The 24,423-nt window shown below is 52.8% G+C and overlaps 1 protein-coding gene across 1 annotated transcript in view; it reads right to left on the reverse strand.

Moving 5' to 3' along the window:
* The window catches only part of MYO18B (myosin XVIIIB), a 242,643-nt gene that overhangs the window by 157,887 nt on the left and 60,333 nt on the right, over nucleotides 1-24,423 (reverse strand). The window contains exons 16-20 of the mRNA XM_047828294.1: nucleotides 23,638-23,785; nucleotides 16,422-16,581; nucleotides 13,290-13,473; nucleotides 12,233-12,455; nucleotides 7,952-8,061 (exon numbers count right to left, since the gene is read on the reverse strand). Of these exons, the coding sequence (XP_047684250.1) occupies nucleotides 7,952-8,061; nucleotides 12,233-12,455; nucleotides 13,290-13,473; nucleotides 16,422-16,581; nucleotides 23,638-23,785 (825 nt within the window). The remainder of the gene's footprint in view (nucleotides 1-7,951; nucleotides 8,062-12,232; nucleotides 12,456-13,289; nucleotides 13,474-16,421; nucleotides 16,582-23,637; nucleotides 23,786-24,423) is intronic.

Genomic DNA, 24,423 nt, shown 5'->3' on the forward strand with positions numbered 1-24,423 from the left:
CCTTGGATAAGCACTTTACTTGGAGCTCTGGGTCTCTCTTCAGAACGATGGGGAAGAAATGATCACATCTGCTTCAGAAGATTCTGTGGCTGCTCCTGCAGCGAGCTCCATACCGTATAGTAAGTGCTCAGTAAACATGATGAGCTAGTCCTAATGACCTTGAGCTAGTCCCACTGGCTCCGTCTTGGTCAAAACTTGGTAGAGGTGCTATGGAACATAAACCAAGCTTCTATTTCTCGGGCACACCCAAACACTGCCAAAACACACACCCAGCCATCCAATATCCGAGGATTCTTGCCTGTACCCTCTCTTTCTTAGAGCCCTGTAGATGGCAAAGCCAAGAAGATCAGGCCTAACAAAGACATTCTGTTCCACTGACCTGATATTACAGGTAAGAAAGCTTACGTCCCAAGTGATAGAGCCCCCGGGTGGCTGCAGTCATTGAACAATGCTTCTGACCCTCATTTTCCTGCAATATGGCAATAAGGTTCCCTGCCTAGACGTTACGGTGTTGGGACAATTCATTGAGAATATGCGTAAAGGTCTTTGTAAGCGATGTTGCACTTAATTGCTGTTATTGTTATCCTAATGAGTATTACTCTCAGATGGAACTTTATGAAATGGGCACATATGTAGGTCAATTATCAGCGATTGCATTTGTTTCTACATAATGTAAATCATTGTCCAACAGCCAGTTGGTGGAAGACAGGGCAAGAATTCGGATTACTGTGACAAACCTCTCCCTGGTCCCACATCTTTCTGGAATCAGCGATCCTACCCTAATTGTTCAGATATTTGAGGTCTGCCCCTCCCCATATGGAATGCTGCCTACAATGTTGGCCATCCTGTCCCGAGGAAACAGTTAAATGGTTTCCTCTTGTGCTTTTGAGCCTGAGCATGGCTCTCAGTGCTTTACACACACCTCATTTTATTTTCAAACGTCTGCGACAGGTACAAATTCATGCTCGTTTTACAGACAAGGAGAGCGAGGTCCAGTTGAATGAAGTGACCCGCCAAAAATTACGCACTAGGAAATGGTGGAGGGAGACACAACTCCAGGGAATCAGATTCTTGAGTTTGTTCTCGGCCCTCTGATGCTACGATCCTGTCCAGCTCCACTACTCAGTGGCTGTGTGGCCTTGAGCAAGCCACACCTGCTCTCTGCTCCTCCGTACCCTCTTCTAGGATATGGGGTAATCATGCCTATCCCTATCCTCCAAGGATGGAGTGGAGATTTAAGGTCACAAAGGTAGCATGTAGGCGTAAGATTTACGGAATGGTGAAGGAAGGAACTTGATAAATTCTCTGCCCCCCGCCCCACCAAAAAAAAAATAGTGATAAAAATGGATACAATCTTCAGAAACAACAAGTTCCATACTCTGGAAATTGAGCAAGGGCATACAACAGGGAAGCATTTGTGCAAGAGAAACTATCGAATCTCCGGTAAGAGCAGTCAGAGACTGTGACAACCTTGACCTGGGCTGCTCCGGTCCCCATCAAACTCTGGCAGTGTGGTAATCCCACCAGGAGGAGGCAAGCTGTGAAAACCAGTGACTTTGCTCTCAGAAGGGGCCCACTTGCATAGAGGGACGTACGGGCAAGTCCCACACCCAGGATCGTTGTTAGAAACAGTGGTGATCTTGGCAGCAAGGAAACGGAGAAGGTCAGTGGCACAGCTAGCCTGATATTATCATCAGGATTGGGGCCGGAAATGGGCATTGACCAGCCAGAAACTTGACGAGGAGATACAGGGAATGGACAGTCATGTGGGCCTTGATAAGCCCCCACATACTCTTGGGCAATCTGGAGGGAAACACACGTGCTCGGGGCTCCACGCAGGACAGGAGACACTGACCGAGCCCTTAGCTATCTAGACGTCTCTATTCAAACATAAGGCCCGGGCGCCTGGGTGGCTCAATCGGTTAAGCGTCTGACTTTGGCTCAGGCCATGATTTCATAGCTCGGGGGTTCGAGCCCCGTGTAGGGCTCTGTGCTGGCAGCTCAGAGCCTGGAGCCTGCTTCGGACTCTGGGTCTCCCTCTCTCTCTGCCTCTCCTCTGCTAGTACTCTTTCTCTTTCTCTCAAACATAAATTAAAAAAAAACCTAAAAAATTAATAAATAAATAAAGGTAAGGCCACATACATGGGCGGAACATCTATGAGAAGCCAAAGAGTAAAATCTGGGGCACAAGTGTAAGTGTCCGATCAGATGACATTTCCCAACCCGCATGTAGCTCCATTTGAATTAGGTAAAGGCTCGAAAATTCAAGGTGCTGTGCTGACCGCTAAGCCATGCTAACAAAAGGAAACCCTTGAGAATCCAGGATTTATAATAAAGACAGGAATGAAAAACCCGAGTGGAGACATCAGTAATCTCTTACTGCGGAGGAGACAGACTATACATCTAGTCCAGATAAGTGGCTAAATAATTGGGGGAAAGATTAGAATCTGGAGATTCTATGATATATTATCGATAGTGTCCAGTTTTCAGCAATACACACACACACACACACACACACACACACGCACACACAGGCATACAAAGAAACTGGAAAGTGTGACGTACCCTCAAGGAAACGAACAAGTGAATCAGTCACTAGAAACCCTTTGTGGGCTTACGCGTGGACTTAACACAGATAGTCAAGCAGCTATCACATTGCACGCACAATGCTCACTGTCATGCCCAGCGCCTGCTACGTTTCAGTAAGTACTAATAAGTGGTGGGGGGGGTCTGAGGTTATGAGGCCCCCTTGGGCACTGCAGTGATAACGCACCCCTCGCCTCCACCCCTCTAGGCTCCTTGACTGCATGTGGGAGAAGCCCAGCTCATGCCCCCACTGACAGAGCCCCTCTGGGTCCTAGAATTTTGCAAAGAGCTCCCTCTTCAATGTTCAACAAGGATGTGGTCTCACATCTCAAGCAGTCAGTGAGAGACTCCAGGAATAATGGAGACCCGCAGCTGGGAATTCTTCTCCAACTCGCTCCTAGGTGAGTGGTGTGGGGAAAAGCATCCGTGTGTGTGGAACTGAATGCTTACCCAGAGGACCACGTGGCTGCTGTGAGCATGGCACCTCCTCCCTGAAACCCACACCATGACCCAAAGGCCACCACGGCCCAATGGCTGCCATTTGTCGCATACCTGCCATGTGCCGAGCGCTTTGTTATGCCCTGTTACAGGTTGCCTGTGGTCGCGTAGCTATTGAATATCAAGGGGTGTGGGTGAGTGGAAAGAGAGATGGCAGAAAGGAGGATTGGAATATAAGTCTGTCTGACTCGAACCCACATGCTTTCAGCCACTGAAGCTCTCCCTTAAGGGTGGGACTATGTCAGTGAGGTTTAACTCCATATGCTCAGAACTGTAAATAGAATGCACACACACACACACACACACACACACACACACGCAATTGGGTTGGTCAACACTGAATGTAAAACGTGTACAATTATTAGGGCAGTAAACCTGAACTGGAGGAAGACACTGAAGGGAGGAAGAAAAGGATGGTAAATACATTGCGGAGGCTAAGGCCACGGGAACCCCTGAATCATGAGTCAGCACGCTGCGAGTGGACAGCTCCCCCTCCCAGCCGTGGGCTCCTAGGGGCCCCTCCCCGGAGGAAAGGGGCTTGGACAGATTCACGGGCGACGGGGGGTATCCACAAGGGTCTGAGATGGAACAAGAGGGGCCTTCAAGAAGATAGATTGACATCCCTTGATTGTGTTCTTCAGATCGAGTCCCCAGGGACAGAGATTTTGTTGGCTCAAATCAATCAGTGCTGTAGGCACTCTGCGAAGAGGGCAGGCCCTAGGGTTTCCTCGCATCGATCGGGGAGACTTGGCAAGTCCTGCCTGAGCAGCAGAGAGATTGAAGAGACCAGAATCTGAGACATGGCCAAGGTGAGCGGACCTGCCTGAAATTCCACCATTATAGTCACTCTGGGTGGGCTTCCGTGCAGGTGCATGCACAGTCTTAGCCAGACGGGATAAGCGGGGACAGAAGAACGGGACCCAGTGATCAGAGCTGGGGACGGGGTTATTCTGGAGACCGGAGCACGTGCCTGGGTGTCTAGAAGGGCGTCTTGAACAGCTGGCGATGGGGGTGAGGATACTGCGCCCTGGAGAAGACCACGGAAGGACAAAGCAGACTGGACTTCCTTCGTGATCTTGCTTAAGCCAGTTCAAGTAATGAAGGTCGGCTTTCCATGCCACACCCCTGCCAATGACTTCTCAGTTGACCGTCACCGACCACCTGTTAAAGCCCAGACTCTCTTGTTCTGCCAACAGTGACCCGTGGCCTGGCCTCTGCCAACATCCTCAGCCCCTGTTCATGACGCTCGGCATCTTTTGTGCTCCAGCCACGCTAAACTACCCATGCAACCTCGTTACTGATCTCTGCACGTGCTGTACCCAGCACGGGTTGCCCTTCGCTCTTTCTCTCACCTAATACCTCCAAATCGTCCCATAGGGTTCAATTCAATCGTCACCTCCTCTGAGGTGTCTTCCATGAATGCTACACTCTCACCCCAAATGTTTTAGTGAGGTGTTCCCTGGGGTGTCCCAAAGCCATCCCTCTGTATGGAAATTGCCTGTTTTAGCCTTTCCCTCACCCAGCGAGACTGTCTTCTGTCCATCCCTGTATCTCTGGCACCCAGCACAGAGCCTGGTGCAAAGCAGCCACTTGGTCAAAGCTCGGTGGAATCAAGGATAACGACTTTAAATTAACATCACGGAAGGCACATTCGGTACAGAAATTCACCAGATACCTTGCCTATCCTCGCAAGGCTCCTGTTCAATGAGGGATCAATCATGCTACTCCATGCTGCTGAACTCTGCGCTTAAGAACGGTTAAGATGATAAATGTTAGGCTGGGTATATTCCACCACAACGAATAGCGCAAAAGCCCTGCGTGCAGAATCCGAGAGCCTGAGTTCGAATCCCAGCTCCACCAGAACCTGGCTGGGCGGCGACGGCCTCAGTCGCCTCCGCTATAAAATGGGGCTAATTCCCAGAGTGGGAAGGCTTTATCTTTTGAGGTCCGTTTCAGGTGAAGGATCTGGAACTTTTTCACATCGTGCCTGCTCTGTGATCAGAGTTGGCACATAAAAGGCACAAAGTATCCAGCGGGTGCCCACCTAATGAGCGTACCTCATTAGGAAAGACGGCACCCTTGGGTCAACGAGAGGCACGTATTAGGCACACAGGGGACTTCATCAAGGCCCGGCTTACACCCTGACAATCAATTCTCTCTGCTGCCATCTAGTGTCTCATGACCATATTGACCTTCTCTGGCTGTCAAACTCGTGGTCTTAAATCCTGAGGTCTTAACTGCTTTGCACACAGAGGCTGACAGTTGGGCCACCCAAGCACGTGTTCATGTATAATTCATGGTGTATCACGTTGCCTGGCAAATGAATATTTATCAGCTTTTTCATAAGAGGCAGGATGGTGTTTCCTTTTGTTGCTACCAAAATTCTATGCTGTAGCAAATGAAATTTGTGAGCAAATAAAAAGAGAATAAGAAGGAGCGAAAACTCCCAGCCAAGTCCATTCCACTTGTAATTTTCCATTTTCCGAGGCCCTCCAGCATGTGTATGGAGGTGGTTTCAGTTTGGCTACAGGAGAGAACTGCTGAGTCGTCCAGAATAGAATCGTCCCATATGCTGTACCTATTGCCCCCGCAGAAAACTCCCCCACACCCCACTTCTGTGCTGTTTTGGATGGCAGACGAGCCCCAGACCCTTTCCGTAGCTTCCCTCCAGATGCTCTGAACAGAGATCAAGTTTGGGGTGAGCCAGGATAAGGAACCCCGAATGAAGACTGGTCCAGACTGGACAGTGGCATCGAGCCAGGCAGTCTCATGACTTCCAGACTGGGCTGCCACCAAGGGAGAGGATGCCCCTGCAGCAGCATACGAGCTGGGTCTGATGCCCCCCCACCCACCCATGGTGGGTGAGGAGGTCTACATAGAAGGTACTGCCCTGTCTGCAGGAGGTGACCCGTGCCCTGGTCCTCACTGCAGAGAAGAGCCAAAAAGGGGCCTAAGAACTGTGACTTTGTTTACCCTTCTTTCCTCATGACTCCCTGATGGAAGATCCCCGTGCTGATGATCTCGGACACGCACGGGCACACTCGCCTGGAGGCGGAGTCTCAACGCGGTTGTGAACATGGAGTCTGGGTGTCTTGGATACCATTGCTCTGGCCTTAAGAGGATGCTGATACTCAAACTGATGCTGATACTCAAACTGTCATCAGTAGTTTACATACACGGAGCCCTCACTCTGAACCCGGCCCTGTGTCAAGCATGTGAACTCCACTATTGCGTGTGATCCTCCAACACCTTCTGCATGTGGCCACTGATGTCGTGCCCACCTCACAGATGCCATAACCGAGGCAGAAAGATGATGTCGCTTGCTTACATGCACACGGCCCCAGCTAGGAGTCACCTGCAGGTCTGTTTGACTCTGGAGCCGTGCTTTCTCAACTGCCCTCCCTGGAAGCCAGAAACTCAGGTTCAAGGACAAAACCCACAACAACACTTGGCTGTGTGGCCTCAGGGGAATCCATTCATCTCTCTGAGAAAATCACTTTCTCATCTGCAAAAAAGGATACAATAGCGCTCACTTTGCAGGGCTACTGGGAGGACACAGGGCTTTGCAGATTCTAAAGGGCTCTGTAACCGTTGATAGGCCAGTGGCCGTTCTCAGTGGAAATATTTATTGATGGTTTGACACTGGGGTAAAGACAAGGTCCCAGCCACAGGGGAATAGGAGTTTATGGTGGAAGTGCAGACAGGAGATACACAGGAGCAGAAATACAAGGTTAGGCATTTGTTTTCATTCATTCATTCATGCATTCATTCATGCATTCATCCAACAATGGACTGAGCCCTTGCTAAGACCCAGAAAACGCATAAGACAGGTAAATAATTTCAGACAAGGGAAGTACTACACACACATTAGAACAGGATGATATCACGAGGCTAAGCTCTGAGCCGGCATCTGAAAAGCAAGATGACACTAGCCACACAAAACACTGAGGGAAGTGTGCTCCAGGCAGCGTGAACAGCCAGTGCAAAGGCCCTGAGGTGGTGTTCACGGCGATTCCCTAAGAAGTATGGGCTCCATGGGGCGCCTGGGTGGCACAGTCGGTTGAGCATCCGACTTCAGCCAGGTCACGATCTCGCGGTCTGTGAGTTCGAGCCCCGCGTCAGGCTCTGGGCTGACGGCTCAGAGCCTGGAGCCTGTTTCCGATTCTGTGTCTCCCTCTCTCTCTGCCCCTCCCCCATTCATGCTCTGTCTCTCTCTGTCCCAAAAATAAATAAATGTTGAAAAAAAAAATTAAAAAAAAAAAAAAAAAGAAGTATGGGCTCCGGTATGAAACACGTCCTGAATATTGGGGACCATGAAGCTCTCCTTTCATGGACTACTCTGGGAACAGTGCCAGCGCTGAGTTGGAACTCCTTTTGAAAATGATGGCTTCGCACCTTCCTAGGGGCCCTCCTAGTGGCACATGCCCGCGTTCTTTTCCTGCAGTCCGTCATGCAGGGCTTCAGGAGGGCCATTCCTAAGTGACAGGGCGGTGGGGGGGGGGGGGGGGCAGTCGGGAGCAGAGGTCTGAGACAAACCTCACACCGCCCTCGGGGCGCCTGGGTGGCTCAGTCGGTTAAGTGCTCGACTCTTAGTTTTGGCTCAGGCCATGATCTCACGGTTCGTGGGCTCGAGCCCCACTTCAGGCTCTGTGCTAACCGTGTGGAGCCTGCTTGAGATTCTCTGTCTCTCTCCCTCTCTCTCTCTCTCTCTGCCCCTCCCCTGTGCATGCTCTCCCTCTCAAAATAAATAAATAAACTTAAAAAAAAAAAAAGCTCACTTGGCCCTCATCTTTGCCCCCAGGGCCCGGGCCTCAGATGCCCACGGGTCCAGATCCCCCCTCCTCGCCTCCCCCACTGCCCCACATACCTTCCTCTCGTCTATGCCCTCGGAGGCCGACGTGAGCTTCTTCATGAGGACAGGGTCCAGCACCTGGAATCTCCGGCGGAATTGAGCGAGCCCCACATGGTCAGCATAGCCTGGGGGTGGGGTAGGGAGCAAGCAGAACGTGAAGTCCAGGTGAGAAGGGCAGCCCGGGGCCTGGATTCACAGGCAGCCCCCGCCCTGCTCCCAGCCTTGCGGCTCTTTTGCTGGGCAAACTCCCTTCTGGGGCCTCAGTTTCCCCATTTGTTAAGAGATCGAATTCAATCAGCATTTCTCAAATATGTTCCCTAGAACACCAACCCTATAAAGTGCTCCACTGAAGGGCACCTGGGGGCTTGGTTCTGTTGGTTAAGTGTCTGAATCTTGTTTTCATGCTCAGGACTTGATCGCAGGGTTCGCGGGTTTGAGACCCGTGTCTGCCTCTGCTCTGACAGCACGGATCCTGCTTGAGATTCTCTCTCTCCCTCTCTCTTCTGCCCCTTCCCCACTCATGCTCTCTCTCTCTCTCAAAGTAAATAAATAAACTTTTTTTTAAAAAGTGTTCCACTGAATCCTCCCAGGGTGCCTGGGTGGCTTAGTCGGTTGAGCGTCCGACTTCAGCTCAAGTCATGATCTCACAGGTCATGAGTTTGAGCCCTGCATTGGGCTCTGTGCTGACAGCTCAAAAACCTGGAGCCTGCTTCAGATTCTGTGTCTCCCTCTCTCTCTGCCCCTCCTCCCCCATTCACACTGTCTCTCTCTCTTTCTTTCAAAAATAAATAAACATTAAAAAAAATTAAAAAAATATATATATATATAAAACGTTAAAAAAATTTTAAAAAGTGTTCCACTGAACATATGGAAAAGCAGCACTGTGATCTGCCCTCTGGGTCACATTGTGGGCCAGCATCAATGCCCAAGGCTCTGTGAACCACCGCAGGAAGATGTGGGATCGGTTTCGCTTAGAACCTACTTGACCACAGGGGAAAAAAATGTTTTTTGTCCAATACTTATGCCCACCCCACTTGTGGGAAATGCTGCATTGAGTATTTTCTAAGGGTTTTTTTAAAAAAATCTAACATGCAGGATGGACACAGGAGTACCCCTCTGTGTGGAAACTCCCGAGAGTTTGCTGGAAAGTTCTCTGGAAAGCTCCCGAGAGAAGGTGACATTACAGACGGCCTCTGCAGGAGCCGTAAGAGTTTGTCACAGGATTGGGTGTGGAAGGGGAGTCTGGGCAGAGGGAGCCAGAGAGGGGTGACCCAAGGCTGGCTCCTCGGTCATAGCAGAAACCAGCATTTGCTGAGCACAAGACACTAGATTAACAACTTCCTTGTGTTATAGGCAGTCAGGGGCCTCTATCATTATGCCCATTTTATAGATGTGGAGAATGAGGCTCAAAGAGTTCAAGTTGCCTAGCCCAAAGCAGCATGGATAGTAACTCTCCCATCTGGGATTCAGACCCGGACAGAGACTATAACCAATCCAGGGGGCAGTAGCCAATAGTGAGGTCAAAGATGAGCGGGGACCAGATCCCAGAGGGACTTGAAGTCAAATTGCAGGCCTCAAGGTTTGGACTTCGTCCTGAAGACAAGGGGCATGGTGGACCCTTGGTTGCCTCAAAAAGACCCCTTCACTGGCCAGATGAGTGAAGGTCTGGTGAAATCTGACTCCACTCTAAGACTCCACAAATGCACGAACCACGAAGAAGGGTGATGGTGGTAGGTACATGTGATGAATCCAGGGTGCCTTCCTGGGGGAAGAGGATATGTCAGGCCAGGTTCCCAGGATGCTGACTGCACAGAGATACGAGGTTACACGCGTGCCCTTTCGAGACAGAATGATCTGGGTTCACATCCCATTTCTGCCCTCATCAAGTGACCCCATCTCTTTGAGATTCAAGTTCTTCATTTGTCAGGTGAGGATAACAAGTTCTGGGCAAGGGGTCACTCTAAGGATTGAAACAGATGACTGACAGAGTAACAGATACTAACACGGATTGATGCTGTTCCATATCCAGGCAACTCTTCTAGGTGCTAGCCTCTTATTAACTCACACACTGCTCATCAGCTCTCTGACACCTGAGCTATTAAGGCAGAGGAAAGAGGGACATGATCTAGGGACTTGCCTGCTGTTGGCCACAGTCAAGGGCAGGCCAGCCGCCTCCAGGGCCTGAGCCACGCCCACCAAGCTGTACAATATGTAAGGTTTAATGAGCATTTATTATATGCCAGGCGCTGTGCTAAGAGCTTGGTAAGAATGATGTCAGTTAGTGGGGCGCCTGGGTGGCTCAGTCGGTTGGGCGGCCGACTTCAGCTCAGGTCCTGATCTCGCGGTCTGTGAGTTTGAGCCCCACATCGGGCTTTGTGCTGACAGCTCAGAGCCTGCAGCCTGCTTCCGATTCTGTGTCTCCCTCTCTCTCTGCCCCTCCCCTGCTTGTTCTCGGTCTCTTTCTCAAATAATAAACATTAAGAAAAAAAAAAAAAAGAATGACGTCAGTTGGTATGTATAATGACACAATGCCAGCACGTCATAGGTACTCAATATCTTGCATACATTGCATACATTTGTGTGTATTATGTGTGCACGCATATGCATGCATGAATTATATGTGCATGAATTTGAAATCATAAATATTTGACATGTGTATGCATCCATGTGTGCACGCAAATATTTCTTCTATGGTGTAAGAGAGACAGAAGCCAGTTTGAGCAGAAAAAAAAAAAAAAAAAAAAAAAAAAGAGGAAATGACCAAGCCTGGGAGGCAGAAACTGAACGGTTTTATCACGAGACCTCAAATCTTTACTTAGTTGGAAAATTCGTCCTGCCCCAGGCAGGCCACACCAAGAATGAAGAGGGCAGAAGCCCACCACAGTGAGACCCAAGGTCGAGGACGGGGACGGCTGAGCTAAGCAGGCACGCAGGGGTTCAAATGGGCGGACCAGGGTGTCTTCAAAGGCCCAGAACCCCCTGCCAGCCAGCCAGCCAGAATCGATCGGCCACCACTGTGACCATTTTGCGCTTCCCCTGTGACATTATCTGTCACCCCTCGACTGTGGTTGCGCGGGCAGGAGGAAAAATCAATGAGGCGCTCAGAGAAGTGAGGGTCTCGTCTTTGCTTCCAGCTGCTTCCAGCCATTCTGTCAAATGTCTGGTGCCCGGGGTGGGGTTACTAACACGGCAGGAGGAGATGGGGCCGTGGCCACAAGCCAGGTGTCAGCGACCACAGAGGTTTAACGAGCAGGGGCCGGCCAAGCCAGCCTCCCCACTGGCCCATCACCCCATCCTCTGCAGAGACAATGACCATGCGTGAGCCGTTTCAAATGTCAGGGATGGGGATCCATGCAGCGGCCGCTGGGGTCCGAGAGGGTGAAAAGAATCAGAAGGATTCAGAGAGAACTCGACTCCTAAGATGAGCTATGTGGAGACCTTGGGCGCAGGGTTGCCTTCTGTAATATAGACCTAAAGAGTTCATTCCTCTGATTGAACCCTCGTCTTCTCCTTGCCACCTCCTTATCTCTTCAGCTCGATCCAGGGAAAGCCAGACCTCCAAAAGTGAACAACCTGCCTCATCAGCCATGACCGCCCCACTCATTTTGAACCCCAGTCCCTGAAAATCCAGGCTCTTCCCTGGCTCAGGACCTTTGCATATGCTGATCTGTCTGCCTAGCATTCCACTCCAGACATGAGCTGCTTGCTTTCCATTGAGACCCAAGTAAGATGTTACCTCTTCCAGAGGTTTACCCAGTCTCTCCAATGAGAGCACAGGGCTCCCTCTTCTATACATCTGGTACCTCCTGCATCCCCATGTGACAATGCAGGCCCCCGTCACATGTCCCCACTCTGACCTCCCAAACCACGCTGAGCATCTTGAAGACCAAGGTATTGCTCATTGTGGGAATTTCATTTTCTATTCCTAGACAGAAGCTCCCTGGACATTTGCTCTAGAAAGGAAGATGAGCAGGTCACAGCCCCAGCCTTCCAGGGGTGCACACGCCATTCAGGAAATAAGACAGGCTTCGGATTCAAGATCTAGGTCCGATCGAGGCTCTGCCTTGACCCAACTATGTGACCCTGAGCAAGTCCCCCACCTCTCGGAGCTTCCGTTTTTCCATCTGAAATCATAACTCCCCTTTCACAGACTTATTATTTCACAGAATAAAAGGGATGCTGTATGGAAAGTTCTGGCACATTGTTGGTGCTCCTGGGAGTTCCTTGGCTGCCACCAGTTAGTTGGCACGTCTGAGAGGTCAGACATAAGGTGCTTGCTCCCTGGCCGTCTCTTACCTGCCCTGTGCAGACGCAGTGCCTCCAGGACGCAGGACCCCGCAAGCTGCACCCTCAGCGCAGGGATGTCCAAGGGCAGAGGTCCGCCTGTTCCGGGCTTATCTCCACCAGGCTGCGGTGGGGTCAGAGACCCCTGCCCGCCTCTGCTCTCCCCTATGGGGCCCGGCACAAGGCAGTGGATGAAGTGTATCTGAGACCGTCTGATCATGCTGGTTAGTGCATCCTAAGAACAAGAGGATAGGGGGTTAAAGGCCTGCTGTCTCAGGGTAAGATGGACAGGGACGCTCCCCCAACATACATTCAGCCTAGCCTGGGCACCTTTGGGGGTCCCTGTGTCCTACACCAAGGACCTCCTATTTATGGCCTGATTCACTCATGAGAAATAGGGGAACTTTATCACAGCCCCTATAACCGATGGGGAAACTGAGGCATACAGAAGGCAAACACAAGACGGCCCCAGGTCACACAGACCACTAGCAGAAGAGGCGGGCTAGAACCCAGGACCTACTCCTACAGGCTTTTCCTGTATAATCTGCCACGAGGATTTTTCCAGAACTTGTCCTTCCACATCCCACTTTCTGGACTCAGTCTGGCCACTGACCAATCGAAGTGCTCTCGTCTGCTGTCGGATTCGTGTATCTAGGTCCCGTATTTCCAGCCAGTGCGAGATCCTGCAGCCCTCCCCCAGGGAGAGCCACGTGGTGAAAACATAAGCATTTGGGAGGCGGGGCTGGTCTGGCTGTGATATTTGTCACTCTGGTCAAGAGGGTATTCCTGGTCCCTGGGAACTTCCCAGAGCTGCTCAAGGCAACCCCAAGTAGGCCAGGCTTTGGCCTCAGACTTGGACAGATCACCCCCGGCCCCAGGGATGTGACGGCAGATGTTCCTTCGGTGCTCTGAGCCTCAGCTTCCCCTTCTGTGGAGCGCAGGGGGACGCCTGCCCCTCCAGGCTTGCAGAGTTGGCTAGAGGTGATTCGGGTCGACAATTCATCCCGGAGGAGGGCAGGGAACGTGGCAGTGGAGGCCCAGGCTCCGTGGGGACAGGGCTGCCGCTCACCATCTGCAGCTTGATCTGGGAGCACGGCGCTTTCCTCTTGACCGCGGCGAAGCTGCTGGCAAACGCCTTCCTCACCGTGCAGCTCCTCTGTAGGGCCTGCTGGGAGGTGCCCTCCAGGCCGGCCACGGCCCGGCACACGGGGGGCAGCTTGGCCCGGGCCTGGAACAGACTCCTCAGATCCTCCCTGGCGGGCAGGAGGCAAAAGAGAGAGGGACTTTAGGGGCTCGTGGGGGATGGGCCCACCTTGCTTCTTGCTAATCTGCTTCCCGAACCATCCCCTTGAATCACACATCCTAGCTGCTATGCTTTCATCCACGGGGCCTCCTGCCAGGCGAGCCTTCGCTTCGTGGCAAACGCCAGCTTCTTTCTCCATAGCAACAGGAAGATCTAACGGACGGTCTTGTCACTGATACACCTGCAGGGATCCCACTGAGCCTGCACTTTCAGAGGGACAGAGAGAGAATCCCAAGCAGGCTCCACACCGTCAGCCCGGTGCCCGACGCGGGGCTCGAACCCACAAACCGCGAGATCATGACCCGAGCCGAAATCCAGACAGAGCCACCCAGGCACCCTGCCTGTGCTTTTCTTAGCGAAGTCATCTTGGTTCTCCCTAGAACAGGCCCAGCTCATAGCGGGTGCTGAGGATACAATTCATGCCAGAATGAGTAACTGACGGGCTCAGCAGGCAGTTTCTGGACCTGCGAGGTCCCGTGGGTGAAATGTCCCACCCAATGGCCAGCAGAGGACAGTGTCCTCCTCGGCACTCCTGTAACACTCAGGTGCAGGCCCAGGACTCCTTAAGCGTCTGCTCTGATAAACCTGAACGGCCCTGCCTTCTTGTCGGGGCCAATAAGGACTAGGAAGGCTGGGCACACCCTGCTGTGCCCTCGGAGGAGGCTGGGACCCAGAGGGAGCCTCTGGCCTCCCGCATCCCCTCTGCCCCATCCCTTCCAGTCAAAGGACGCAGGCAATTTCTGTCGCTCTCTGCAAGTCCAGGCTGCATGCCAGCCCCAGCCCTGAAGCCACATTACCTCCCTCCCTCCGTGCCTCACCGAACTATCCAAACTATTAAGGAACCGTCTTGTCCAAACGATCCAAAGGTATTTCAAGTGGTTAAGTGCCTGGCAGAGCACAAAGATTAACACCGGCTTCACTATCCTGGTGTTGAAATAAAAATCTGGGGGAGGAAGCTGTATGAGCCCCTCCTACTGGAAGCAGGAGCCCCGCGAGGAGAGGTCAGGGCCCTGGGGCATGTGGGCACCACCACCCCCCCCCCCGGTACAGGGAGAAGAGGCTGTGCCCATGACCCTGCCCCCCCCCCGTATGTGGATTGCCCCATCTCTGGGGCTAGTAGATCTGACTTCTGGTGTTCAACGGGAGGTGTGCCCTTGGGCAGGTCATGTCTGCTTTGGGCCACAGCTGGAGATCAATATATATATGGAACAAAATGCTTTGACCGCAGCAGTGAAACTTGAGTGTGCTTGTCAGCAAAACAAGTCCCCAGAGAGATCAAGTGGGGCCCAGGAATCGGAATGTTAGACCAGCAGTGAATCCGGTAAATCTGACACTCTTGGGGGCGGAAGCACACTCTAAAAAAAGCACTGTTTGCTCTCAAAAACCACCAATGCTTGGCTTTCAAACACACAAGACACCCTAACGGCACTTATCCTCGAAGTTGCTGTCTTTCTCCGCCCCCAAGGGCCACGGCCTTATACACACTGTTCCTTCTTCCCACAGTGTCCCTCCCTCGCCAGGCCATCAGGCCAACAAAATCTGGCTTCCCTCTTTCTAGGGGACCAGAGCCACGGGATATTAGAGCAAGAAGTGACACAGGGGCCACAGATGCGTGTTGAGGGCCTGCTACGAACCAGGCTCCTTAATGAGCCATCCGTGATGCTATGCCACCAAAGTGTCACGTCAAACACGTAAGCCTGGCCCTATCGCTCCCACTTCTTGGAGTATGGAACTGAGGCCCACGTCATGCAGCCTAAACGAGGTGAAAGCAGAATTTGAACATTTGCCTGACCTCAAATCTGTGCAATATCCACGGATCTTGCAGCCTCGTCCAATAAACACTTATTTTATGGAAGAGGAAACAAAACAAACAAACAAACAAACAAATAGACCCAAGGGAGAGAAAGTGACTGCCCACGGTCACCCCGGTGGGGAGGGCAGGGCTAGGACCTGACCCTGGCCCCCTGGTCCTCCATGCTGTCCTCTGTGTGCTCACTGACCTTCCTTGTGCCCCTACTCCCTGACTTGATCTCCTTTCAGGACCTGTGTGCCCTTGAACCTGCAAGCACACTGGGCTTTCCAGTCAACTGGGACCATAATGTGCATAGAACTTCTACAGGGACGATCTAGACCCCGAGCGTGTCCCAGCTCTGCCACTCTTTTGCTGTGTGATCACAGGGGGGCCGTTCACTGACTGGGGCCTCGGTTTTCTCATCTGTGAAATGGGGCTAAGGAGGCAGTGTGGTTGCCAGGAGTAACCAGAGGCTTATCAACCGTTTATCCTGATGCAGGGTGCACAGCGGGTGGTCCCTAAGTGTCTCCTCCCCATCCCCACGCCCCCAGCACCCCTCTGGTTCTCTCAGCTTCTCTTCTGTGTCCGAGCCCTGCCCCCACAGGGCGGGAGCGGTGGAGCAGGGAGGATCGGGATGCATATTTGCGTGCGTGCGCGCACAGGCACAGGGCAGCATTTTCCAGTAACGGCGGGCTGCAAGCAGCCGTGGCTGTCAGCACTCCTGAGCAGAGCCGTCAGGGATTGCAATGGGCCGCTTTCCTTTTCTAACACCACAAAACGTTATCACTTCAGTTTTATGACCCCCGAGTCCTAGGATGTTCATAAAATCGTTCCAGTCACAGCATCTCCCAGATACTTAATGAAAGGCACAAGGCCAAAATAAGAAGTCTCTGCCTCTTTTTTTTTTTTTTTTCTGCTTTTGTGCCACCTGCCCCAGAAGCTAGCTTTTCTCTTTGGCTAGACTCACGCTGGTCCCAGGGACACACTACCCCGGAGGGATGGGGTTCCCTCACTCACTGGGTTGTGGCCACTGCATGGCCCCGGGGGAGGAGGGAACCGCAGGGCACCGAATGCCTCTGGCTGGCTCCGATCCCCGCCAGGCTCACCTCTTTGACTGCTGCAGCACCGAAGGGGCGTCCAGGGCCGAGAGGTTGGGTTTGCCTCTATGCAGCCAGCCCGTGAGGTCATAGCGCACGGGGTCCTGTCCCAGCTGGTGGAAAATCTCGAACTGGAGGGGCTGCTCACAGGCCCGAAGGGCAGAGGTCCCTGAAAGCAGACAGAGCACGTGAGCGTTGGGGGCTCAGGCAGGGAGGACACTTGGGAGGTGCTTGACATCCCCCAGAACACACTTTCTCCATGTAACTATGTTTCCAGACAGCTAAGCTACCGGTGCTGGGCACCAACATCTCGCCTGCTATACGTAGGTACGGATGTACGTCTGCGCGTTATTGCCTTTCTAAAAACAATTTTTTAATGTTTATTTATTTTTGAGAGAGAGACAGAAGGTGAGCAGGGCAGGGGCAGAGAGAGAGAGGGAGACACAGAATCCGATGCAGGCTCCGGGCTCCGAGCTGTCGGCACAGAGCCCGACGCAGGGCTGGGACTCACGGACCTTGAGATCGTGACCTGAGCCAAAACCAAGAGTCAAGACGCTCAACCGACTGAGCCACCCGGCACCCCATGCTATATTTTCTAATACTCGTGGAAATAGATACATAATTATTAAGTATTTTGAAAATCATTTTGAAATGGCATCAACCAAATAAGTGCACAGCCTACACTTGGGAGACGCTGACTGGCACTTGGTCACAAGGGGCAGCGCGGGGGAGCCCGAGGCGCTTGGAGCTTCGAGAGAAGGTCTGCGTTCAAATCCTGACTCTTCCTGCTACTACCGTGTGTCAGGGGCCAAACCTCTTAAGTCTCTGACCCTCTGTCTCTTCCTCCGTGAAATGCAAATTATACATACCTCCCGGGGTGACATAAATCTTAAAAGAGATAACGTGCGTAAAGCATGTTGGCAGTGTGCCTGGCACACAGTAGTTGCTCAGTAAGCCGTAGTGGGCGTCCCAGCCACTTCCTGCAGTTGACCTTGTGCGGATGTTCTGGAGCCACAAAGCATTTATCTCCGTATTCCCAATATTCGGCGTCTGGTGCCTGGTAGACGCGAATGGAGCCCGGAAGTGCTTGTGGAAGAAATGAATGAGCGAATCCTAGTCATGAGTCAATCACGTCACTCTGACTGCGGTGAGCTCTCAGGTTGAGAAATGGACCGGACCCGGACCAATTACCATCAGGAGCGGTAGTATTGTTTTGGTTCTTCCACGTATTCCGAATTTCTGTGAGTTCCCTTCCTCCTACTGTCCCAGGGTCCTGAGTCCTTCCCTCAAAGGCTGATTTTCCACCGCTCGGCTGCCGTGAGCTAGGAAACAGGAAACCTGCATTTCCCGGAATTCTGTATGCAGTCAACAGACTCTGAGGGTCTGCAGATGAGGAGGGGACGTGGCTTCTGCATTCGTGTGTGGCTTCTGAGAGGCCCTTTGTGTTCAATACCCCAGGGCTGACCGAGGTCACCAGCAAAGGGCACTTGTGATGAAGTCAAGTCTTTCTTCCTCAAGTGCTTCCTGTGAGGCCTCCAGGGCCATGCAGTCCCTGCCCTCAAGGGGTCACCTTCCAATGAAAGCAATGACAAAGCATCTTGACTGGAAGCAGCTTGAGGGCAGGGACCACGTTCATCCACAGTTATGTCTAGCAGCCAGCACAGAGCTGGGCTCTGAATGAGGACCCCAAGACCATTGGGGGAGGAGGAGGAAGCAAAGGCAAGAGAGAAGAAAGGACGTTCGTGTTTGCTAAGCCCCAGCCAGCTTCTGCTGCACATACTATGTGCATGATGTCCCTCGATCCCGCTCAGGTCTGTCAAGTGAACATCGCTGGGCTGGTTTTCAAGAAGGTGACAGGGAGGTCCAGAGATGAGACAGCTCGGCTGAAGTTGCATAGCGCGTGTGGGCAGAGCTGGGGGGAGGATACGGGTCTGCTGGCCCAAAGCCTGTGTTCATCCGGGTGGTGGATGGGTACGTGGAGGCATCACAGCCCCGGGAAGCCACTCCCAGGCTCCCAGGGGGCCCGCTGGGTCCTCTCACCTTCCCCCTTCTTCAGAGGTGATTTCAACCACAGTGTTGTCCATCCAAGCACTGCGGGGGCTGCTCTCGCTTTCAGGAGCCCCAAGGAAACGGCTGTAAGACAGAACCTGACTCGGTGCACCTCCCTCATGTCTCTCCCAGAAGCCCGAGCCCCCAGACTGGGGTAGGGGACTCTCGGGCCCCTGCGATCCCAGCAGCCACCCTCTATGTCTGCACTGTGAATGCCTGTCGCCTGTCTGCCGGCCTGGGCTCCGTGGGGGCTGCCTGCTGGCACGGCAAAGACACCTTCGTTGAGAAGTAACAGCAAAAGCACCGTGTTAGCCAGAAAGCCCCACGTGTTCTGCCTGATTGAACATTCTCATTAACTCTGAGCTCCCCAGAAAGCCCTAGAGACAAAAGACCTTTTTATTTGTCACCAAAATATCTGAATTAATGGGTCTATCTCGGTCGGGCCAGGACTGGAACATTGTCTCCCTTGGAAACTGACAAGCCTCAGGACAGCCTGCTCGGGGTGTCTGGGATCGGCACGTCAGACCTCATGGGAGAAGGAGCAGGTGCCACAGATGTCCCTGAATCCCCTCCTGCCCTAGCCATGCCCTACATGGCACCTTATCCCTCCGACCCGACTCGGGTGTCATTCGCCTAAAAGTCAGGATCCAGAAAACATTCCATTCGAGGAATCCATTTCATTCGACTCCGGATCATTGGGTTTTCACATATACATCCATTCTGTATCAAGGATTCATTGTAGTCTTTGGGCCGGCATCATCCTGGCTGACGCAGGCAGAGGTGACCACCCAGCCCCTGTCCTCTCGAGCCTGACATTCCCATGAGGACAGATGCGTGATGTCCAGTGGGAGGGCTGCAAGGGAGAAGGGAAAAACAGAGAACGGGAAGCATTCTAGGCAGAGGGAACTGCCAGTGCAAAGGCCCTGAGGCGGGAGTGTGCTTGGGGTGTTTCAGAAGCAGCCGAGAGCGTGGTGTGACTGGAACAGTGACTGGAACAGAGCGATGGAGGAGAGGGGAAGGGAAAATGGCAGATGTCCACGGAGGGCTTGCTGGGTCCCAGGCATAAGAGAGATAGCCGAGAACAAGACAGAGGGGCGCCCTGCACCCTCATCGATCATACAGGGTAGTTGGGGGACGGAGGAGAAGCCAGGGAAGAAGCAAACATTCCAGAACCTAGAGAGGCCCCTGAAGGAAATAACCAGGAGGTCAGGGTGGGTCAGAGGGGCTGCAGAGGGGACAGCTTCAGACAGGGGTCCAGAAGGTCTCTGAGGAGGACAAGGCACAAAGGCGAGGGAGGAAGATGTAGAAATCTCTTGCACACCTTAGCTCATCCGTCCTCACACGAGCCCCCTGACAGACGGGGGAAGTGACTTTGCACAAGTCACACACATTGCAGTTTAGCGGTGGAGCCAGGATCCAGCCCAAATCTCGGGGGTGCAAAGCCTGGGTGAGCTTTTAAGAGCTCTGCGTCCATTTTCCTGTGGATCTGAGAGAGGGTCTCCCTCCACCCCACAAAACCACTCCCAAGCCCTGGGGCCGTTCCCTGAACACAGGGGCCACCTTCGGAGCCCAGACAAGGGATGGGGGTCTGCCTGGCCTCTGGGGAGAGGACTCCCAGGCTCAGCCCTGTCTCTGCTCTCAGGTGCCTACAGGGCCCCGGAAGCCACCTGGCCTCTCTGAGGCCTCACTGACCCCGCCATAGGTGGGAGGTAATAGAACCCACAGTCCCAGGCTCCACAAATAACCGTTCCCTCTGCCCCTCCGTCCTTGTCCACCAGCTGGCCAAGGGGCAGAAGTACTTTAGAGAACACAGATGACCCTGGGACAACAGAGGTAATCACTGCCAGGAGTCAGGCAAGCACTAGGACCCTGCAGGGCGAAGGCTGTCCAGGGTTGCATCCTGCCCGTCCTGGGCCCTCACTCGGCACTTTTGTTTTCACAGACCCCTTCTGCTATTATATATATTTATATGATTATATTCATGGCTATGTTGGTACAAGGGCAAATAGTATTAATAATATATAAGCACACTGTATCAGTTTGCTGTGGCTACCATAACAAAGTACCATAGCTGTGGGGTTTAAACAACGGACATGTGTTTTACTCAAAGTCCTGGAGCTGGAAGTCCAAGGTCAAGGTGTGGGCAGGGCTGGTTTCCCCTGAGGCCTCTCTCCTGGGCTTGTAGCCGGCCATCTTTGCTCTGTGCACATCTGAGTCCTAATCTCTTCTTGTCAGGCCACCAGCCATATGAAATTAGGACCCACAGCAATGACCCCAGTTAACCCTAATGACCGTTTTAAAAACCTTCTCCCTAAATACAGCAAATACAGCACATTCGGAACTCCTGGAAGCTAGGACTTCAACACGTGAATGTGCGGTGGGATACAAGTCAGCTCATAACTTACAGGCATACAGGGCCTCCTGGGAGGCTCAGTCAGTTAGCGTCTGACTTTGGCTCAGCTTATGATCTCATGGTTCGTGAGTTCGAGCCCTGCGTCGGGCTCTGTGCTGACAGCTCGGAGCCTGGAGCCTGCTTGAGATTCTGTGTCTCCCTCTCTGTCCTTCCTCCACTCACGCTCTCTCTCTCTCTCTCTCTCAAAAATAAATAAACGGTAAAAAAAAAAATGTTTAAACATACATACAAATACATGTATAACCTATTTTTAAATGTTTATTTTTGAGAGAGAGAGCGGGGGAGGGGTAGAGAGAAGGAGACATAGGATTCGAAGCAGGCTGTGCACTGAAGGCTGAGAACCCGACGCGGGGCCCAAACTCACGAACTGTGAGATCATGACCTGAGCCGAAGTTGGACGCTTACCTGACTAAGCCACCCGGGCGTCCCCACGTATATCATATAGTTCATTTTTTTTCTTCTGCCTTTAACAGAAATTAAAACATCTGCGTGGGCCCCTAAAAGCACTGTGTCTGGGGAAGCTGACCCGGGCTGGTCACTGAGGAGCTAAATCCTCTGGGACTCATTTGGGTCCTGATGCTCCGAGCTTGGGCCAGGGAGGGCTGCCGGAGCCATCACATGCCGCTGCTGCTTCTGCTCAGAAAATCTTGTCCCGATGGCGAGTACAGGAACGTTCCGTGAATGTCCGGGACAGAGGCCTCAGCTGGTCCCCGTGGGGCAGGCTTCTGCCATCGCCAGCCCAGCGGATGACTGCGATGAGAGCTGTCATAACGTCTTTCTCCAAATGTCCTCCCAATTTCCTGTAAACTACTCCAGGTGGGCGTCCACCCCAAACATTCCATCGAAATGGCACGGGTCTCCGTTGCCAGGGACCTCCACGTGGCCACATCGATGGCCATCCTCAGCCATGCCTCACCTGACCTCTAAGATGAGGTCAGCACCTTCCCTCCTCCGGTGGCGTCCAGAGTGCCACATTCTCCCGGCTTCCTTCCTACCTCCCTGGCCACCCCTCCTGTTGCATTTGCCGGTGACTGGCCTTGACCCTGGGCCTTGACATTGGCTCTGCCATCTTCTCTGCCAGCCTGGATTCCCTTGGTGATCGGACCCAGAAGCGTGGTCCTCAGTCTTCTTACACATTTACTCGCTTTATCATCCTCTGCTAGAATGTCAGCCCCATGGCGGCGGAGACATTTGTCTTGTTCGGGGATGGGTCTCCCAGCCTAGGACATGGCTGCCACGTAGGAGGTGCTCCATAAATGTTGTTGAAGGAATGAGCCCCGGGCCCTCCCGCCATGCCAGCGGGAACTGTAAGATCTCAAAGCGGATCTGCCTTTGTAAAAGCCTGAGGGCATCCAGGTGGAGGGGGGCGCGTCGCAAGAGATTTTGATCCGGACAGAGAGCATTTGCCATCTGCCTTCTGACACTCACACTCTGGGCGATCTTAGACACCTCTACCAGCATCTGTCTGGAGCTGAGAGTCCTCAGCTTGGAGGGTAAGAATACCAACCACCAGATACATGACAGATTTCTCCAACCCCTTAGAAGACGGGAGTCCCATTCTTCATGGCCATCAACAGCCCTGTCCTTGTTGATCAGTACTTGTGACCCTCAGCTGCCCGTAACAAAGCTGCTACGTCTCTGACCCAATCACTGTAGCAGAAATTCTGGTGAGAGAGAGGCAGGGGTGACCCCTATTCTTACTGTGTGAACACCCCACCCGGGGTTATTTGAGGTCTGCTCAGAGTCGCCCTGCCGAAGCACGGACAGCCGGACTGGAACCTGGGGCTGAATGAAGCCAAGGCCCATGACCTCCGACCTCATGGTTCCTTCTGGATGTCTCAATCTCTCCTCTTGATTCTCTCTCCCCCACCAACCCAGCCCATCACCAAACGCTGTGTGTTCTGCCTGCTGAATACCTCCATAGCTTGCCCACCTTCTCTCTCACCGCCCTGGCCGCCTTCCACGAACTTTCCAGAACTTGAATCTGACCTTACCTCCTGCTGCCTAGAATGCTTCATGGCTTCTCATAGTTCTGGGGTTGAGACTAATGTTTTGGGGGGGGGGGCCACAAGAGCCTCTGGCAGTCTGAGCCCAGATGACATCTCCAACCTTGTCCTGACTCCCTGGATCGCGGAAGAATTAGGTCCGCCTGACGCACACCATCAAGCGGGTCTGTCCTCCTAGGTTCACCAGATGATGTGCTTATCTGTTAGCTTGTCCACAGTCTCTACCCACGTCCTCCCTACGACGACACAGGCCACACCAGGCTGGCGCATCGTTGCATAGCATGGCTCTCAGAACAAGGTAGCCACTCAAAGGGGCGCCTGGGTGGCTCAGTCGGTTGAGCATCTGACTTCAGCTCGGGTCACGATCTCACGGTCTGTGAGTTCGAGCCCCGCGTCGGGCTCTGTGCTGACCGCTCAGAGCCTGGAGCCTGCTTTGGATTCTGTGTCTCCCTCTCTCTCTGCCCCACTCCAGTTTGCACTCTGTGTCTCTCTGTCTCTCAAAATGAATAAACGTTAAAAATATTTTTAAAAAAGGTAGCCACTCAATGTATTTGTTGACTACACGAACGAATGAACACGTAAATGAATCAAAGCACACGCAGGCATGTGCACAGACATCTGGGCGCTCAGACCCCCACCCCCACCCCGCCTCATGCAGGCCTTGTCAGGGCTTTTCCTGCAGCAGACAAGGACAGATTCCAAGTCCCAGGCTGGACTCAGCACCCTTCTCCCTTCATCTTTCACCCTACTCCCTTACCTTCGGCCTCAGCCCCTTTCTTCTCAAAGGCTGCACAGAGACGCTCGAGCACCATGCTGTCACTGGAGCCCTCCATCCGGAATTCCTCATCCAAGAGCCAGAAAAGGCCCCTGGAGTCCTCAGCACCTCCAACAGCTGGTAAGCGGACCTGGCGGAAAACCCAGGATCACCGAGGAGCCCTGATCCCTGACAGAGGTCAGTCCTAGGCTTCTTTTCCTACCTACAGGAGTCGGGGGATCTGAGTCCCAGGCATCATGGCTCAGACATGCTGGCCCGGAGCCATGATCCCTCCCACCCCCAGATGCTCAGTGTGGGAACCTCAAACCTTAACAAGCTCTCAGTTTCAGGAGGTACATTCCGGCCTCTGTCCTCACTTCCTGTGTGACCTTGGGTAACTTACTGCACCACTCTGAGCCTCATTTCCTTTTATGGAAACTAGAGACTGGCAATACCTTCCTCAGAGGGCTGCAGTGAGGAATTAACAAGGGAGAGCACTCTGTAAATTACACATTCCAGAGGCAAACAGGCAGCTGGGTGTATTTGTGCACAGCCACACATCAAAGGATTAATCCCATTCATATCGCTTTCTCTTAGAAATCTGCGTTTTTTTAAACTAAACTCTTAAGAGGGGGAGGGGAGCGCCCGGAGAATGTTCTAGAGGAGAAGGTGAACTTGGCTTCATAGCACAGCACGGAATTTTAAATCGAGCCACGAGCTTCAGAAGCCATCTAGGTAACTCTGAAGTTTCGTTCACAATGACAGAGAGAGACCTGGAGAGTCTAAGCT

The sequence above is a fragment of the Prionailurus viverrinus genome, chromosome D3 (assembly GCF_022837055.1).
Source record: "Prionailurus viverrinus isolate Anna chromosome D3, UM_Priviv_1.0, whole genome shotgun sequence".
Classification (NCBI taxonomy): Eukaryota; Metazoa; Chordata; class Mammalia; order Carnivora; family Felidae; genus Prionailurus; species Prionailurus viverrinus.